Here is a 19282-nt window from a genome sequence, read left to right as displayed (position 1 = left end):
CCGGGCCATCTCCCAAGCCGGAACCAGATCTACGCTACACCTCAAACCCTTCCGGAGCTCCCCATGGGATGTTGCGCTGCTCCCAGCTCCTTCAGTATAGTGATCCCATCCCACGCGAGGAACCATTAGGCTGGTCTTGCCAAAAGCTTCCGCTAGCTGAACAGAGTTTATTCATCATCCCAGGGGTCCTCGACCCCATGCACCAGGGGCCATCCACGTCCAGAGTATGGACAAACATCCTGCAGAAACTGCCAAGTTCACGGAACGCACCTGCCTCTATGCTCTCCGCCCGGAGTCTAATCCTAAGTTCAGCTAATCTAAGTCGTTGCTGCGGCTCCCCTCTCGTCTATACTTCCTGCTCTGCCTGGCCTTCTGCTTTAGAAGATCACCCATGCCTCCATGCCAGTGCCCCAGAATATGCAGCATTTCAAAATCTCTGCAGAGTCCACAGTCACTTCTGAATTGCAGCAGAAAGGGAATGCTGGCGGAGAGAGGACTGCCCGTTTGAGCCCTCCTCCAGAATGCCCACTTAGCCAATCTACAGGACAATGAGGGGCATGCTGGAAAGGGGAAGATGCTGCACTTTAATGGCCTTAAGCCCAAAAGTCCTTAGCCGTGAAGAAGAAGCCCCATATAGCCCCTCTCAGGCTGTAAGGTTCAAGAGCCAGATCCTCATAGCCTCCTGAGCCTGTGCAAAGCCCTGCACTCAAAGCTCCCAGTGGCAACAAAATCGTCAGCACCTCAAGAGAGCAAAATCTCAAATCAGAGTTGCAATCCTCCTCGTTGCACTTTATATGTGCTCTGTATGCCTATGTATGTGTTCTGTATGTCTTGCCCCTTTCAAAGAGACCCTAAAGTCTTCCCCTCACTTAGGATTTTTCAGCTAGCTTCTAAGCTATATATAGCATTAACTTCAATTAAAGGTGCCTCCTTCTGATTATGTGTACTTAATGCTGGCAGAGGAAACTTAGCCCATTTACAGCATCCGCCTTAAAAGCGGGACACAGCTCGTCGCGTGCTCCCCAGGATACCGATGGGACCTGCGTAAAGCAGCCTCCATCTTAGTTTTAAACCTTCAAAACTTTTCTTCAAACCTCTCCTTGAGAACCTTTTCCTTGCGTCCATCTGGGCCTACACTGCCATTGGTAGGCAAGTTTACATATGGAAGCCAAAATCATTTTCATAGCTCCCGCATTCTCTGCTGAGGGGCTCCCTGGCTAGTGCAGTGCCAAAGGGTCTCTCAGCCACACCTATCTTACACAGCCTCGGCTGTGAAGGTGGGAAAGCGAGCTCAAACGGCCACAGAAGTGCCCTTCACGGGAGGGAAGAGGTAGAGCTGACTTCAGAACCCTTCCCAGCCCCCCCCGCTTCCTTTCTGCACACCCTCCCTCTTTCTAATGGGCTGGCCGCACCCCACCTCTAGATCTAGGATCTGATAAAAGGGCTTTGCAACCAGCCTCTCAGCGAATTTGCTCCTGTGATCAAACCTCAAGCCCAGGAACTGTTTTCTTGCATCTTCTCTATATGCTTTCCCTACTTAGGCGGCTATATTCACTGATATGACTATAATTGTGAATTGTTCAAGTTGCTTTGCAAAACCCACACCTTAGGCCGGTGGTGGGGATTGTTTACAAACAAACATCCGACCTGGATATGACCTCTCCCACTTCCTCCTAAATAGCCAGACGAGCAATTCCCTGCCTTGCTATCTCTTAGCAGCCTTGAATGTTGCAAAGTAGATGCGTTGTCGAGAATGGGCCAACTTCGCTTCCTACTTAGCTTGGCCCGAACAAGCGAAAGAAAAAAAAAGGGGAGTGGATTCCCCTATTGACCCAATCTGCCAAGGTCTCATCCAGCAGACCATATCCAAAATTATGCTTCTCTATTCTCTATCAAAAGTTACCGCCCCCCCACTCGGGGCTCCGGGCTTTCCATTGTCATCTATAAGAGCAGATTAACTCAGCCAGCCGCGCGCAAAGGCCACCAGGGGAAAGGCGTGGCTTGTTTTCTCTTCTATACAGGAGTCCAGCTTCGCCATGCCAGGCCAGCCCATCCCGGAGATGGTCAGGGCCTCCTGGAGGATCCGACCCCGCTTAGCCCTGTTGAGAGGTGAGTCACCCCTCCAGCCTGGGCCCAAGATGGAAGGGACCTCTCTGGAGACCAATTACACCCATTCTTCCCACGGAGATGTAGCCCAGGCTGCCATTGAGGCCGGCTAGCAAAGGCTCCAAAGGTTGGCTGGCTGTGTGGCCAGCTGCTCATCATCTACAGCCGCCATTCTCTCTCCCTCTCTCTGCAGCCCCCTGAAACAGGAAGCTTGGAATTGCAGCCAGGAACATTCCTGATAAGTTAACCCTTGGGACTCTCAAGCTGTTTTCAGCGGCTTGAATAATTATTTGGAACCATATTCTCTCACAACCTTGCTTTCGTGATAATCCATAGACCTGCAATGCTAAAGACTATCGAAGTATTAGCTCTCCCTCAGCTCTTAGAAATCCATGGACTCTAACGTCATTCGGCATCTGTAGCTTTAGTAGTCAAAACAGCCAAGAGCCATGCATTGGACAATTATGCAACCAGGTTGCCTTCCTTCCGCCCATCATCCAGCCTATGTATCGTTTGTAGCCGTGTTTGCTGTTTAAAATTTATTGCATGCCTAGTTTTTTGAAGTTATGTTATTTATTATTGCTGCATTTCCATACCTGTCTGTCTGCGGGACTCTCTGCTACCCCAGGCTCCCACCCCAGGAGCCGAGGGGCCTTACGCCGCGCCCGCCCGCTCAGCTCTGCCTTCGATCCCTCCTGTCGGAAGGCTTGGCCAGTGCAACCCTCTCCAGGGGCCTGTCCCTACATAGCTTCCCTTGTGGGAGCCCCGGACTTGTTTCCCTGTAACACCAAGACTATTGGCCCGGCTGGCCTGTGCCCTTCTGAAAGCCCATCAATTCTACCTCCATTGCTCTGGGCGGCTCCTGGCCTCCAAGCTTGTAGAACTTCGTCAAAAGCGACCCTAGACAATCGTGCGCTATTGATTACTTGTTGTTATTACATCACCAAGGTTGTGAGGGGAATGTACATAATATGTTGTTGTTTAATCTTTCTGATAATTCCCAATTGATTCATATGAAAGTCGTGAAAGGCTGCAAGAAGTTGTATCTAATCTGAAGTATGATGTTTGCCCCATTGGTGAGTCCAGCCCTCCTGGAGCTGGCGTGCGGGAGGATAGTTGGAGCGTGTTGACAATACAGCTCTGCATTGGTTTACATTGTGTGCCTTTCGTTACTCCGGATCTTGTTTCCCGTTTCAATGTGTGTCTAATATTGCCACCTGTAGCGTGTGCAAGAAGCCCCTCGAATTTCCCTTACCCATAGCCAAGTTCTAATGTTACACAAGCAGCTTGATCCAGCTTGACCAGATGTAGGAAGGGCTAAGCATCCCGCTAAGATGCAGCCCTGGGCGTTTTGATTCCCCTTTTTCTAAAATGTAAAAAGGAGGATGTAGTGATGCACTGCTGTTAACAGCACCCATTAGTAGAACGTTGGGGCAGTAATGGACCCCTCACGGCCTTGCTGGTGCTTGCCGCACGCACCCCTCCTCATCCCCTATGAGTCACAGGTCATGAAACTGTCTGGCTCTGCAGTCACACGAGGCATGAGGGACAATGGTCTTGCTTGCCCCCCAGGTGAGGATTAGGCTCCAGGCAGCTGCGGCTCCTCTCCTTGCTGCGTAGTAGGTGAGATCATGCATACATGATGATCTCTCCAGGTCTCGATCTCAGCTGTCTCCCTACCCACCTCCTTTACCGCCCCACAATGAAACCCTAATAAAAGGTCGAGAGACCAGCACAGGAGGGCAGAGTTGTCAGGGATCCTCATGAAAACCAGCGGCTTCCTGTTGCTGGCAGCTCTCAGCCAGATGAAACCTCCTCCAGCGTCTACCGCCTATTCCTTAAAAGCAGCGTGACCCTGCTTGAGGGTTGAGGCTTCACAATCCACAGAAGAAAGACTCCTCCAAGCCTGCAAATGTTGTACCTGGTTTGCACAACCAGAAGCAACATGAGGGAAAATTCATAGCTGTTGAGTTCAGGCTGGCATCTCCTACCTGCTGGTTTTCTTCTGCCTCCTCTGGGCCTTCCCGCCCTAGATCTCCCCTCATTGTTTTGCAGCAGGACAGGGAGTCCTGACCTAACTCTGCAATGGGGGAGGGGAGAGAGTGTCGTAGCTCCCGGCAGAGTCTCAGGGACTCAGCACCCAGGAATGGATTGGGCACGGTTAGGAGGAAATACAGCCAGTAGGGGTAGGGGGGGTGGATGGATAAGCAAGGTGGGCCCTTCCCCCGTAAAGAATGGCCAAGTGGAGGAGGAGAGGAAATGTCACAGCCAGCGATTCCCACAGCCCTTCCTTGGTCAGCCCCCCCAGGATCTTCGGCATGTCCCAACACGGAAATCCAGAGGCAGGATCACTTGACGGGACTGGCATGGAAAACGTGTGTAGCAAAAAGCGTTTTCCCCCCCATCTTTATTCCTCACCCTCCCAGGCAGCAGTGGAAGGGCACCAGTGATGGGATCCAAAAATTTTAGTAACAGGTTCCCATGGTGGTGGGATTCAAACTGTGGCGTAGTGCCAATGGGGCTGGGCAGGGCAGCGGCGACAGGCGTGGCGGGCATTCGAGGCGGGGCTGTGGCAAGGGCAGCGGCGCTGCGGTGATCATGGAGGCGGGAAACTAAATGCATGCAGAGCGAGGCTGCCACGCACACCAGTGCACCTCCTGCTAGACTGCTTCAAGTTCTGCGCTACTGCTGAGAGGAGGCAGTGACTAGGCCGCGAGAAATCACGTGGCAAAATCGCAATTAGTAGCCCCCCTCTCGGCACACACAAATGGTGGTAACCTACTCCTGGGAACCTGCTTGAGAACCTGCTGGATCCCGCGCCGGAAGGGCACCCACTTGGGAATATTCCTCTGCCACAATCTCTGCGTGATGGAGCGAAAAGAGCTGTCATTAAGGCAGCTCCAGTCAGGAGGAGACACCATGGAGAGGTGGAGCAGGAATGGTTTCTTTCTCAGTTGCGCAGCTCAGGTGACCGGGCTCTTTCCCCTTGGGTCCAGTCACAACCTGTCTTGAGTTACGTGTGCAGAGTATTCTGAACAGGGATAATGAAGCAGCAGTGGTTACCAGGCTCCAGGCAGGGCCTGGAGTTCTAGAATCACAACTGATTTCTCAAATGCAGTGGCGTAGGAGGTTAAGAGCTCGTGTATCTAATCTGGAGGAACTGGGTTTGACTCCCAGCTCTGCCGCCTGAGCTGTGGGAGGCTATCACAGAATTCAGATTAGCCTGTGCACTCCCACACACTGCGTAGCTGGGTGACCTTGGGCTAATGATCTGGCTTATCCGGGCTCTCTCAGCCCCACCTACCTCACAGGGTGTTTGTTGTGAGGAAGGGCAAGGAGATTGTCAGCCCCTTTGAGTCTCCTACAGGAGAGAAAGGGGGGGATATAAATCCAAACTCTTCTTCTTCAAATGCAGGTTCTCATACACCACCTTCCCAGCGCTATAGAGGAATGCTTTCTTCTCCTTCTGCGATGGAGAAGAAGGGATGAGGACGGCCCCTCTGGCCCCGAGATGCTGTTTTAACCCCGGATCTCTCTAGGCCTCTACAGCCTCATGATGCCCTAGAATGGAAGAGCCAGGAAAAGTCATCTTTCGCACCTGACATGAAGGCAGCAGCTGCAAGAAGTTCAGGCTTCTGGTGGTGGTGGATGCAGGGAGATCAGCCTCACAAGAGATTAGTCAGCAGCTGAGGTTTGTTCAAATGCAAAGTGACCCCCCCCCCCCTAAGAAGGTTGATTCTAAGACCTCCTTCCATTCAGTGGGAGGCCACTCTGGAATGCCTGCTCTTATTTCTTTAGAAATAGATATAATAGGTGCAAAATATGTTTATTCCTTTCTCTATGTATAGTTTGTTGCCAACAGAATTTAATTCCAAACCTCTTTGTGTTTTGCCCTGAAATGGTGTGTCCAAGTTTTAAAGCGTTCCAAGGGCTATGTGGTCCTGAAAAAATTACTAGTGTGGAATTCTGGGTTACATTTAACAAAATAAAATTTTATTTATATGTGTCCCTTGGCTTAAACATTTCAAGAAATAATTTAAAAGAGGAAGAAGAAGAGTAGTAGTTTGGATTTATATCCCAATTTACTCTCCAGTAAGGAGACTTAAAGGATCTTAAAATCTCCTTTCCCTCCCCCCCCCCCACCACAAACACCCTGTGAGGTGGGTGGGGCTGAGAGAGCTCCAAAAAGCTGTGACTAGCCCAAGGTCACCCAGCTGGCCTGTGTTGGAGTGCACAAGCTAATCTAGTTCCCCAGATAAGCTTCCACAGCTCAAGTGGCAGAGCAGGGACTCAAACCCAGTTCTCCAGATTAGAGTGCACCTGCTCTTAAGCACTACGCCAACGCTGCTCACATTCTTACCTGAATACAGATGCTAATTTTCTGTCCCTAAAGCATTTCCCCTCTCCTCTAACCAAGATATTTACTATGCAAATTGTACCGAGTCCCTCCTTTATCACAGCTACTCCCAATTTCCCACTGGGATATAAGGACTCAGATCTCCATTCTGACTTGTATCTGAGGAAGGGAGCTTTGAATTTCAGTGATCTTCTAATTTGCAATTGTTTCGTTCCTTGAAGTTGGCAATCCTTGAAGAAAAACAAGCTAATCGCATCCGTGTAGGCATACCGCAGAGGCATGGAACGCAGCGAAACGCAAATGATTTCCATTTGTTTATTTCTACAAATGTGTACAAAAAAAGGATATCTCTAGATACACAGTATTCCACGAAATATCAATTTTTTCCCCTGTTTTACATGTCATTTTCGTGATCCCGGGGACACAAGAACTCAGGAAACACAGCCCCCGCCTTCTGCATGACCCGAAGGCTGTTTAGAGCTTTACGATGGTAGCAGCGATTAAAACCTTACCTCTGAAAGCGTGCGATTAAAGTGTAATGCGGCAATTACTTAAACGTTTAAATAATTTATGATTCCTCAAGCTGGGCTCTAGAATAACTTCTCTACAAAACATCCGTTAGCGTCCATGTAAACATTTAAGAACGGCCAATGAATTGTGCGGAAGAGCTACGTTGTAAATTCACTGGATGTGAAGAATGAAAAATTCAACCCCCTCCCCCCCCCAAATGTTTGCCTCCCACAAATATTTCACCACCACTCTTTATTTTGCATCTCAAGAAGAACACTCTTTGGCTGCCTAAGAACACCTAGATTCAAGTCCAGTGGCACCTTAGAGACCAACAAGGCTCCAGAATTGTATCAGCTTTTTTTTTTGAGACAAAGGACCCAGCTTTGTTAGATACAAGCGGGAGTCGAAATCCCTGCTCGGAGGAAGGCTAGCCCAGAGCTCTCAAAGAAGCATGTAGATGTATAAAGGAGACTTAAGGCGGCTTACAAACTCCTTTCCCTTCCTCTTCCCACAGCAAACACCTTATGGGGTTGGCAGGGATGAGACAGTTCTGAACTATGATTAGTGCAAAATTACCCAGCAGTCTTCATGTGCAGGAGCAGAGAAACAAATTTAGTTCACCAGGTAAGCATGTGCCCCTCGGGTGGAGGAGTGGGGAATCAAACCCAGTTCTCCAGATCAGAGTCCACCACTCTTAACCTCTACAAAGCTTATACCCTGAAAATCTTGCTGGTCTATAAGATGCTACTGGACATGAATCTAGCCTCTGAAGATGCCTGCCACAGATGCAGGAGAAACGTTAGGATAAAATACTACTGGAACATGGCCATGCAACCCAGAAAACCCATAACATCCTATAGAATCTAGCCATTCCAGTGGTGGCGAACCTTTGGCACTCCAGATGTGTTATGGACTGAAAAGTTCCATCAGCCTGCAGTATGGCCAATTGGCCCGTGCTGGCGGGGGCTGATAAGAGGTAACAATCCCATAACATCTAGAGTATAAGAATTACTTTCCCTGCATATATTCTATTACTGTATTTCTATTTGACTTGTGGGTGCATAGTCCTACATGAATGGGAACATAAGAAGGCCTTCATGATTATTATGCCCGATTCTCAAGACTACACATGCTATTAAGTCAAGCCCATGACACTGAGGGCGAAACAGGTCTCCGACCCGGAATTCCCCGCCTTCATTGTTCATGTCACTAATAATTGAATCTGCCTGCAATTACAAGAGGACCCCGTTCTATGGGACGCTATTTCAGTACCGTATAGAATCTTTGGACTTAAAACCAATGGAATTATCAATGATTCTGTTATGGAATTTTGATGTATTAGATTAATGCACCTGTTTATGCACTTTTTGGGGGGCGCATGTGGAATACACATTTTTGTTTTGTGTTTACATTAAACGTAACATATTTAGCATTCTCGTATTTTTGCTTTTGCCTAGGTGTAGTAGGTTCACCTTTGTTCCTTCTCTTAGGCTGCTGTTTTCACTGAACTTTAAATACCTGCGCTTTTTAAAGCAGGACATCCAGGAGAAACTCCAGGCTATTTCTTCTGAGAGCACCCACAAAGACAGGAGCCATTTGCCAAAGGGACAAATGTGTCGAGTTTGGGTTGTTGTTTTTTTTTAAGCTGATGAACAGAAAAAAAAGCCTTCAGTTCCAACCAGTGGTGGGATTCAAATAATTTAACAACCCGTTCGATTGCTTTTAGGATTCAATAATTTTAGCAACGCTGGTTGTTTTACAGAAGCACCATTTTAACAACGGGTTCACAAGATCACCACTGTTTCCGACCGGCTTGTTTCAAAATGAGCGCCAAAGAAAGCCGCGAAAATTGGGGAGCAAGCCTCCAAATCTGCATTGCTTGTGCGTCCGGGAAGGGTTCTTCTCAACCAGAAAAGCCCTTATGCTACATAACTATGTTTGGAAAGACAGTTCTCACCCAGCGGTATACTTCACTAACAAGAGGGGACCGAATGTACCTGCAGAATGAAACACGGCTTCTGGCTTCCACAGCCGCAGACATGAATTTGGCCTTACTCCTGGCCCTCATGAGGTTTATATACCTTCTTTCACCCCCTGCGATGACAACAGGCCAGAGATTGTTATGGTTTCCTGTGGCTGCAATCAGGCGAGGAATGAGAGCCGCCAGGGTCCCTTCCCATCGCTCTTTGTCTCCCTCTGTTCTGGTCCTGTATGTTAATTCTATCATCACTCTTTTCCTGCCGCTGTGGGCATTAAGAAGATGATGTAAACCAGGCGTCCCACGCCTTTTTCAGCCTGCTCGCACCTTTGGAATTCTGATTCAGTGTGTGGGCCGGCCACAAAATGGCTGCCACCAGAGGCAGAGCCAACCACAAAAGATCAGGGATTAAGGTAACATATTACTCTAATAGCAACTCTTCAACATTTGAGGCAGAGACTCTGCGGAACAACATGCTGCCTTTTAACCTTCGGAGCCTATCAGAAGCCCTGCTGGGCAGAAGTTTGCCCTCGCCCCGCCGACTTTCTAAAAGCACCTGTCTGGCTCCATGAAATGTGTTGGGAAACACCAGGGTGCTCATGAGATGCTATCCACCTACTGCTATGAAAACACCTGAATTCCTTTCATCCTTCACTGACAAAGTTGGGTGTTTAAGATGCTGAAGTGGCCAGGTTCATCTCATTCCGACCATCTCCGCCTACCACGGAGAGCTAGACCTGGGGCCAATCTAGGTGGCAGATCACAGACCTGCTTTAGACCCCCCAGAATCAGTCACGTCTACTCTGAATGGCAGCAGTTCTCCAGGGTCTGGAGCAAATCACCTGCTACCAGAGATTACCACTGAAAATGCCTGGTATCAAGTCCCTCTTTAGACCGCCAGATTGCAACCCTGAGTCGGTTCAAAACAAGTGCTTTGATTTGGGGAGGAGACAGTGGCCCTCCGGCTCTGCTTCTCGGCTCAGTTGCTTCGATTACCTCCTGGGCGTGGCCGCGTGGATCTTTTCCGGCAGATTTTCCAAATGCACACGTTTCCTCTTCCAAGTTTGATGGGGAAATATACAGGGAGGGAGCAAGATGTGTCCGTCACAAAAAACGAAAGTTACAAGAAGGGCCGAACGCTGGAGGTTCCAGACAATTTTGTTTCGTTTTTATCCTTCTCACCCTCACCCTCATCATCAGCTCACTTCCCAATTTGCAGGCCAGGGCACAAACCACTCTGACTCGGACAAAAAAGTGGCTCTGATGAAGATTTGCAACAAGCGAGTGGCGTCCCCCTCCCTCCCCTGTGAGACAGCTAAAGCCAGAGTCTGTCTGTCCGGCTGTCAATTGACTTCCAAGACGTCCGTCTCCAGCAGGCCGAATTTCGTCTTGTGCTTGTCAAAGAGTTTCCTCAGGGAGCTCACGTAGAGGCTGTGATAAAAGTCTATTTCCTTCTGGCTGGGGTTTTCGATTTTCGGAATCGTGATCGGCTCCCCGACTGAAGAGAGAGACACACTCGGTGAGTTACAGATAGACAAGAGAAACGGCTGGCAAAAACTCCACACCCCCACCTCCCCTGAATCTCAAGCCGAGGGGGCCTTCCCAAGCTGCCACTCCAGGAGGTACCAGAGATTGGATTGGAGGTTTTGTACATAGAGTCACAGAGTTGGAAGGAACCAAAAGGGCCATCAAGTCCAATCCCCTGCAATGCAGGAACCCTGATCAAAGCATACACAACATATGTTCATCCAGCCTCCTGATTAAAACCTCCAAAGAAGGAGACTCCACCACTCTCGAGGCAGTGAATTTCAAGTCGAATAGCCCTGACCGTCAAGAAGTTCTTCCTAATGTTTAGGTGGAGTCTTTTTTCCTGCACCTTGAATTCATTACTCCTGGGTTCTAGTCTCTGGGGGCGGCAGAAAACAAACTTGCTCCTCTTTGACATGGGATCTTTTCAAAATGTTAAAGCTTACAGATACTGCTTTATAACCTTCGCCTCTCCAGACTAAACATCCCCAGCTCCTTAAGTCTCTCTTTGCAGCGCATGGATTCCAGCCCTTTTGCCATTTTGGTTGCCCTCCTCTGGATACATTCCAGCTTGTCAATATCCTTCTTAAATGCCAGGTGCATGTGCCACCTAGGCCGATAAGTGTCGAACCTTTGTACTACCCAGATGCTATGGACTACAGCTTCCCATCAGCCCTGCCAGCATGGCCAAAATGGCTTTAGGCAATGAGTAGAAGAAGCTGAAGTAAGCCGAGACGAATGGTGTGTCTGCAATGTTTTTGCAGACCTACCACCTCACAAAGGAGTCTGTTGTAGGGAGGAGACCAGAATGGCGGCAGTAGCTTCTCTGGAACTCGCCAACAGGAGGAGGCAGAAAGTGAGAGAAAAAAACCAAACTCCTCCTCTTCTTAAAACTGGACTTCCATCTTACCTACGGTGTTAATAGGCTTGGAATAGGGCAGGAAGCCCCAGGTGTTTGAGGAGAACACGGCTCGTCCATGGAAGAGGCAGGGGGCGAAGCCGATGTACTTCTGGAACTTCTTCTGGGCCCATCTCCCCCACGACCCCTCCTCAAACACCACCTGCTTGTAGATCTCGTTCTCCCCAAACGAATACACAGGAACAAGATCTGCACTGAAGAGTAACAAGAAAAAGAAGTTTGGTAAGACCCTGCCATGTTCCAGAATGCCAAAGCAGAGAGCCAGCGCGACGTATTTTGTCACCCCAAGCCGTTACCTGGGGTTGCTAGCATCCAATTGGGACTGGGAGATCTCCCAGGATTAGAACAGATCTCCAGAGGACAGTTCTCCTGGAGAAAATGGTTGTTTTGGAGGATGGACTACATTATACCTTGACTTCCCCAGGTGCCATTTTTCAAATGTAGAGGATTTTTTAAACTGGGGTTAGTAAATACCACTGACAGCAGGAACACAAAATACCCACAGATTCTCCTTTTAAAATCACCCCCCCTTCCGCACCAATGCGTGTTTTCTTGCATTCTTTTATTCTCCAATGCCTAATAAAGGTTGTTATTTTATTTATTATTATTGGTATTATTAGTATTATTATTGTTATTATTATTATTATTATTATTGTGTATTATTATTATTCGATGCACACTTACAGCATGGATTAAGAAAGGGATAATCCTGAGGTCCCCAGTTTTATAAACATTGAAAGTAATGCTGAACAGGGTGGGGAGGGATCAACCCCAAAATAGCATCACTTTTTCAATGTTGTTTTAGGCACAGAGACCCAGATTCTCCCTTTAAAAGGTAGATTTAAAAGGAGGGAATTTGTGGGCTCCACCGGTTTCAACACCATTTAGAAATTATGGCAGGGGAATTGGATTCCAGCTGGATTCCTAGTTGTTTAAACTAGAATTTAGATTCTCTTTTAAATCCTATAAAGGAGAATCTAAGGGAGTCCCAGTTAAACAACATTGAAAACGATGCTATACTGAACTCTAACATAAAATATTTTCCTGCTTGATAATAAAGGCATTTTGAAGCATTTAAAGAAAATGTTTTTTAAAATTATTTCTGCTGTGGCATGGTCCATTGCTGTGTTCAGATTTGTGAGTTGGGGCATGTTTATAATGTAGTAATTTGACTTGGAAATGACTTAGTGTAAAATCATCTCATTTAGTCATGGTGGGAGGCAGCTGCCATGGAAGCCAGACCAGTTTGTTGCCTAGATCATGCTGAAGTAGCTACAAGGGGCTGGTGGTGGGGAAGTGCGGTGCCCCAGCATCGACTGGTGGAAATCAAACTCAGGTTTTGCCTAGAATCAGTTTGCTAGGTACACCACTGGGCAAGAAGGTTGGATCAGGTTTAGTATTGCTAATGGATTAGCTTTACAATCCAAAACTTGCATCGGCTGAGACATCGCTGGCAGGAGATGCTGAAAGAAATCTAGCTGTGTGAGCCAAATTTTGGACCTGACCTAGGCAGCGTTTCTCCCTTTACCCACGTTTAAAGCTGTTGCCCAGCGATACGAGCGCCTTTCGGTTTTCAGCATTCACGAGGAGTTTTTGCCTGGGATACGGTTGAGGACTCGGCTGCCCTCATTCTAATCCGTGGCATTCCGGTGCCTTCTTGAAGGGCGTAGTCTATGCTGTCGCGTTTGGGGCAAGATGCCTGAACATGGAGAGGAGGACGCTTTAGTAAGTAAAGCGTAAGTAAGTAAGCAACTAAATGAAAATGAGCGGCAAAGCGTATGCGTGAAGTAAAGAAATAAGAAGTAATCACTTGACAGTATTCATCCAGCTACTGCTTAAAGATTGCTACCGAGGGGGAGATCACCACCTCCCAAGGTAGCTGATTCCATGGTTGCACAACATTAGCTGTCAAACATTTCCGAAATTATCCAGTTGTTATCCTTTGGTCCGCAGTGGAAGAAGAGTTTGGTTGCCATCAAAGAGCCTGGGGATATCACAGAGAAAGTCTTCTGCGCCTTGTATGAAACAAGGGTGAAGTCCAGCTACAACACCTGCTTGAACATTTTACTGGAGATGGCTGGGATCGAACCTGGGACTTTCTGCACACCAATCGGGTAACACATTTTACCTGAGAGAAAAGTCCTTTCTCCTGCGTTGGTTTATGGGCCAGCCCTATCAAGGTTTGATGCAAAATGAGCCTCCGGTGGGCTTGGTTTAACACTTGGACATCAATGGTCCTCTAAAGATAGAATCGGAGGTTGCCAGTGGTGGCCAAAGTGTAGCTTGATGCGGGAAACTTCTGGCCTTCATATTATTTTCGGTGCAGAGGTTTTGAAAGCCCACATGAAGATGCATTAGGAGTAGTAGCCACAGAAATGTAATTCGGTAGGCCGATAAATGGGTAGGTTTGAAGGCAGGAGGGAAAGAAGAACAGAGTGGTTATAAACAAGACGTTTCCCCTGTCAGCGGCTCTATGCTTCGTACATTCCTAACACACTTTTCATAACTGGTAGGAGCTCCCCGAGACCAAGAAACACTCATAATTTATTGACCGGAAGTCTCGGGGAGTGCCTCCTGGGCCTTATGCTCAACCTCAGCCCTGGCAGTAGATCCAATAACTAGGACCCCTACCATGCTGGAGTAAAGTTCTCCTGGTCTCTACTACAGCTTGGGATACTTTTGAGGGAACTGGATATTCCAAACAAACTCACAGAAGACTTGTTTGCATACCTTGCCACACTCGTTTGGAGAAGAATTTCACAGACCAGCCATGTACAGACTGAGAAGGTTCCACTTTTAACAGCGGATCCCATCCTTACTACTATAATTAAGTACATAGAGGGTCAGATAGTAGAACATAAGAACAAGTAGAAGCTGGATCAGACCAAAGTCATCTAATTCAAAGCTCCTCACACTTCTTTCGCAGTAATAGTCCACCGAGTGCCTTTGGGAAGCTCACTTTGCAGGAGGTGAAAACAATGGCTACGCTGCTGCTGCTCTGAGCACTGGTCTGCTAAAACATTTTGTCTCAAGATCAGAAGAGGATCGGGTGGTGGCATAAATCGACTTCTCCATAAATCTGTCCAAGCCCCTTTAAAGCTATCCCAGGTTGAGGTGAAACATCACCACCTCATGGCAGCATATTCCAAACACCAATCACCGCGTTCGCGTGAAGAGGAGTGCTTCCTTTTATTAGATCCTAATTCTTCCCACAGCATTTTCAGCGGGCTGCCCCTGGTTCTAGTATTGTGAGAAAGAGAAAAATGTCTCTCCTGTCAACATTTTCTACCCCATGCATAATGTTATAGACTTCAATCATTCCAAAGAGAACCATCCCAAACAAAGGCTAATTCACAAATGACAGAAGCTCTGTTGGATCCAGTCCATCAGTTCCAGATCTGTTAAGAGAACCTCATAAGAAGAAGAAGAAGAGTTTGGATTTATATCCCCCCTTTCTCTCCTGCAGGAGACTCAAAGGGGCTTACAATCTCCTTGCCCTTCCCCCCTCACAACAAACACCCTGTGAGGTAGGTGGGGCTGAGAGAGCTCAGAGAAGCTGTGACTAGCCCAGGGGTGAGAGACGCAAAACTCTCCAGATGTTCGGGAACTGCAGTTCCCATCAGCCCCTACTGGCGTGGCCAAGTGGCCATGCGGCCAGAGGCTGATGAGAATTGGACCCTGGTATCTGGAGAGCAAAAGGTTCCCTACCCCTGAACTATTAATGTCACCAAGCTAGGCGTGTGTGGGAATGGTACAGGCTCATCACAGATTCCCCAGATAAGCCTTGCCTCCACGAAGCTCAGAGCTGACCCAGGCTCCTCTTCTTCACATACGTATTTATTATACATTAACATCATCAAGGCGAAGAAGGTAGAGAATATGCTACCATGGCCAAACTAACACAGATGGTCAAAACAAGAGTTTGATAAGAAATGGGAACTGCATTTTTTATTGGAGGCTCAATCGATTAATTAAGATTATTAATAGTAAGATTATTAATTTGCGAATGATTAAGAAATAAGTAATTGTTTCTTAGATGCTTATTGCTGTTTTGGATCTAAGGGTCAGGAGGTAACAAATTTTAAAAATTACAGACTGTTCTTTCTAAATGATATCAGGGTTATAATTTTAAGATCCAATGTATTGGAATGTATCTAACTTATGGGTAGTTGTATTTTTCCCCTCTTATTTTTTTCTCCTTTTCCTGTTCTGTATTTCTTTTTTCATGCTTGTGAATTATATTTGAGAAAATTAATAATATTATTTTAAAAAACATTAAAATCATTTGTACATATAAAAGGTCCACAATAGCCAGCTCAAACATACAAACTAACACAATACACAGCCGGGTCCAACAGAACCCTTTTTTACCCTTGAAAACAGACGCGCCTTGGTCAACCGACCTTCTTCCATGGTCAATATCAATACATCAATGTAGTGCCAAGCTTCCAGAAGAAGAGGAAGAGTTTGGATTTATATCCCCCCTTTCCCTCCTGCAGGAGACTCAAAGGGGCTGACAATCTCCTTGCCCTTCCCCCCTCACAACAAACACTCTGTGAGGTGGGTGGGGCTGAGAGAGCCCCGAGAAGCTGTGACTAGCCCAAGGTCACCCAGCTGGCGTGTGTGGGAGTGCACAGGCTAATCTGAATTCCCCAGATAAGCCTCCACAGCTCAGGCGGCAGAGCTGGGAATCAAACCCGGTTCCTCCAGATTAGATACATGAGCTCTTAACCTCCTACGCCACTGCTGCTCCAGACTACAAATAGTAGTTACAACTACTACAAATAGTAGTTACCAAGCTTTTTTATGACTGAAATCAATTGCTGACGAGCTGCTTAGATAGGCACCCAGGTCTTCCGCACAAAGCTATTTCGTCTTAAAAAGTGCAATGTCACATGCCAATCATGCCCACTTCTTCCAGGCAAAACCTTATAATGCCTCATTCATCCTTCTAGTCTGGAGTAACAGCAGCGTCAAGAGGGACCAGAACCAATGGTCTTTCAGACCACCTATTGCCTGGCCCTTTAGGTGGAGCTGCTGGGGATTGAACCAAGAACCTTCTGTATGCAAAGCAGATGTTCTACCACCCCTCCCCATGGCTCTCCAGGGTCTCAGGCTGAGGTCTTTCCCACCACCTGCTGCCTGGTCCTTGTAACAAGAGATGCCTGGATTTGAACCTGCGGCCTTTTGCGTGCCAAGCAAGGTGTTCTGCCACTGCCCCATGGCGCCTCCCTGGAAAAGCACAGCAAGGTAAAAAATGATAGTCGACTAGTATCCATTAAAAATTAAGATTAAAGACGAACCACAAGCACTCTTTGAGAGCCTCTGTATTCAAATCCATAACCACATCTGGATTTTCACAGGAAATAAAGGAACAACCACCCTTCTCACCCTGCCTTTGCAACAGCTGTCTGGAGTTGCCAGCAAAAGCAGTTGCAGTTTATTTATTAGGGGCAAAGAACTAAGTAGAAGGCTGGCGATTCACGCAGCGAAGCACAGCAACCAGATCTCCACAGTACTGCTCAGCTTACTGGCATGAAGAATTCAAAAGGGTCGGGTTGCATTTGGTTGCTCGGCTACTGATGTTGGGCTCCGTGCTACGCAGAACAAGAAAGAGGCGGCTGTTGCGAATTCCTCTCCGGCTGCTGCAGCACAAAGAACCTCAAGTTTGAGAAGCCGCCAAGATGTTGAGAGCAAAACCAAAGACTTGGTAGCAGGAGAGTGGGAAGATGCAGGCTTTGCGTCACTTACGTGTACCATGGGTGGCCGTTGCACGGATGAAAATCATGAGAAGAGAGATTGCAGTGGCAACGCTCGTGACGAATTTATAGCACTACACCAAGCCACAGGACCAATAAAAGGAATGCTAAATGAAGTTTCATATCAGTAGTGTTAAACAATCAATACGCAACAACCTCTACAGAATCACTGGAATGTGATACCCTGTTTCCCCGAATATAAGACATCCCCTGAAAATAAGGCATAGTAGAGGTTTTGTTGAAGTGTGAAATATAAGGCATCCCCCGAAAGTAAGACGTAGCAAAGTTTTTGTTTGGAAGCATGTCCGACGAACGGAACACAGAAAAATAAGACATCCCTTGAAAATAAGACATAGTGCATCTTTGGGAGCAAAAATTAATATAAGACACTGTCTTATTTTCGGGAAAACACGGTATCTGATCTGTGAGTCCCACACAGCAAGCAGAAAGCCTGTAGTGGCAGTTCCAAATACTATGTCCCATGTGAGAATCCAACTGAAATGACCGGCTAGAAAACCAGTCACGTATCATCAAAGGTGATGTAAAAGCTCAACTAGATGATGGAAACAAGAGTCCAAACCTATCTAGGAAAACAGTCCAAGTCAATCCAGTATGAGTTCACTGGTCATTCCCCATTTCATGGATGTCAGTCCACTTCTTCAACTTTATGTTTTAATATTTGCCCGTAACCTTTCCGGAACAATACTAAAAAGCCAATTAAATGGATGGGTCCTTCATAGATGTGTCCTTCAAAGCTTTCATTGATTCTCGTGTGAGACATAGCATTTGGAACCTGTTACGGGCTTTCAGCTTACTGCGTTGGCTTCACAGATCAGACATCACATCCCGGTGAGTCTGCAGATGTTATGGCGCATTGACTGTATATTACTACTGATATTAAACTTCTGTTCCATTTATTTGTCCTACGGCTCGGTATAGTGCTTTTTTGCCTGTGTCTTTTTGCTCGTTCGCACTACGCCTTTTGTTTCTTATTTCATGACAAATTGGTATTCAGCCCCTGAAGTCATTTATAATTTATAATATTTGTACCCCACCTCACACTAGCATCTCTAGGCTGCTTGCAAAGGTTACAAACAAAAAAAAACCCCTCACAATAAAACATCCGCAATATGACAATTAAAACAACAAAAATCACATTAAAATACACCCCTTCCCCCGCCCATCAAGTGTGTGTGTGTGGTGTGTGTGTGTGTCTCCAGGGAGGCTAAACAAATGCCTTGGCGAGAAACTCCTTCACTATGCGCCTAAACCTATAAAGGGTTGGTGCACAGCAAACCTCCCAAGAAAGACTATCGGCAGAGTGACAGGACAGTGAAGGTTTTAACATTGTTTGTTACATACCCAGGTCACATTTGGGCCAATACAGGAAGCTTAAATCCCCTTGAACAGGGCCACCAAGAGGGGTTTTGTATGACTAAGGCAGTGATGGCGAACCTATGGCACGGGTGCCAGAGGTGGCACTCGGAGCCCTCTCTGTGGGCACGCACACACAGAGTTCGACATGTGGGGGGCAGAAAATCACCACACCCCCCCACACACACATCTAGGCTGGCCTGGGCCACTGAGCACGGCATGCTGAGCACGGCACTGCTCACTGTGGTGAGCAGGAGGACACAGCTGGCAGGCCTGGTGCCTGTGCTCCAGGTGGTTGCTACCAGGCATGAAGGGAGAGCAAAGATGCTAGAGAAGCACAGAGCTGTGTGTGTGGGACTTGCTGGAGGCTACAGCAGGCTGGCCCCTGCTTGGCCGGGTGGGGTGGAGGAAGAGGGAGCCAACCAGTTTTTTCTAAACTTAAACCTCAGCATTCAGGTTAAATTGCCGGGTTGGCACTTTGAGATAAATAACTGGGGTTTGGGTTGCAATTTGGGCACTCGGTCTTAAAAAGGTTCGCCATCACTGGACTAAGGTGACATGCGTAGCCTCCTATGATTTCTGAGATCTAGATTTGTTTTAAACTAGAAATCTTCCCGTCAGTTATCAGGTGTTCTAAAGGTAGCTAGTGTATAGGATTTGGTGTATAGGATTTGCTGCTGTGAGGTTAAATTTTATGGGACACAACGAGATTATTGAGATAACTGGTGCCGAATGAGTATATAAACAATGAA

General features: G+C 47.3%; 1 protein-coding gene across 1 annotated transcript in view; it reads right to left on the bottom strand.

The window, feature by feature from the left end:
- Positions 1-8001: 8001 nt before the first annotated feature.
- DGAT2 (diacylglycerol O-acyltransferase 2) overlaps positions 8002-19282 on the bottom strand; it is a 41280-nt gene continuing 29999 nt past the window's right edge. The window contains exons 6-8 of the mRNA XM_048493032.1: positions 16929-17042; positions 11389-11591; positions 8002-10449 (exon numbers count right to left, since the gene is read on the bottom strand). Of these exons, the coding sequence (XP_048348989.1) occupies positions 10295-10449; positions 11389-11591; positions 16929-17042 (472 nt within the window). The 3' untranslated portion in view covers positions 8002-10294. The remainder of the gene's footprint in view (positions 10450-11388; positions 11592-16928; positions 17043-19282) is intronic.

This window comes from Sphaerodactylus townsendi, linkage group LG04, assembly GCF_021028975.2.
Source record: "Sphaerodactylus townsendi isolate TG3544 linkage group LG04, MPM_Stown_v2.3, whole genome shotgun sequence".
NCBI classification, from domain to species: Eukaryota; Metazoa; Chordata; class Lepidosauria; order Squamata; family Sphaerodactylidae; genus Sphaerodactylus; species Sphaerodactylus townsendi.
Note: the sequence above shows the minus strand (reverse complement) of the source record. Positions and strands in the feature narration are given on the sequence as shown.